This window comes from Eimeria mitis, genomic scaffold, assembly GCF_000499745.2.
Source record: "Eimeria mitis Houghton genomic scaffold, Emh_scaff1619, whole genome shotgun sequence".
Taxonomy (NCBI): Eukaryota; Apicomplexa; class Conoidasida; order Eucoccidiorida; family Eimeriidae; genus Eimeria; species Eimeria mitis.
Genome location: NW_013569933.1, coordinates 10,174 through 10,549, shown reverse-complemented (window position 1 = coordinate 10,549; position 376 = coordinate 10,174). Strand labels below are relative to the sequence as shown.

Below are 376 nucleotides of genomic sequence, written 5' to 3'. Positions count from 1 at the left end.
CTAGGGATCTCCTCTTCTCCTTCCCGAGCCAGTCTCTGCAGCAGCAGCAGCAGCAGCAGCAGCAGCAGCACCAACAGCAGCAGCAGCAGCAAGAGGATGAGGGGCCGCTGCTGCAGCTGCCAGCTGTCTCCTTGTCTCCTTCTGTCCCCTTCAGAGACACTGCAGCAGACGGAGACCCAAAAGAGTTGTTTGCTGCTGCTGCTGCTGCTGCTGCTGCTGCTGCTCCCAGTCTGCAGCAGTTCGATGCTCCTATCCATCATTCTTCTCCTTCCACTGCAGCAGGGCAGCTCACCTCACCTGCAGCAGCAGCAGCAGCAGCAGCAGCAACAGCCGAAGCAGCAGCAGCAGCAGCAGCAGCAGCAGCAGCAGAAGGGGA

General features: G+C 60.4%; 1 protein-coding gene across 1 annotated transcript in view; it reads left to right on the top strand.

The window, feature by feature from the left end:
• Positions 1 to 243: 243 nt before the first annotated feature.
• The window catches only part of EMH_0040630 (uncharacterized protein), a gene marked incomplete at both ends in the record, with an annotated part of 2,341 nt that continues 2,208 nt past the window's right edge, over positions 244 to 376 (top strand). Inside the window, one exon of the mRNA XM_013495524.1 lies at positions 244 to 376. Coding sequence (XP_013350978.1) covers positions 244 to 376 — 133 coding nt within the window.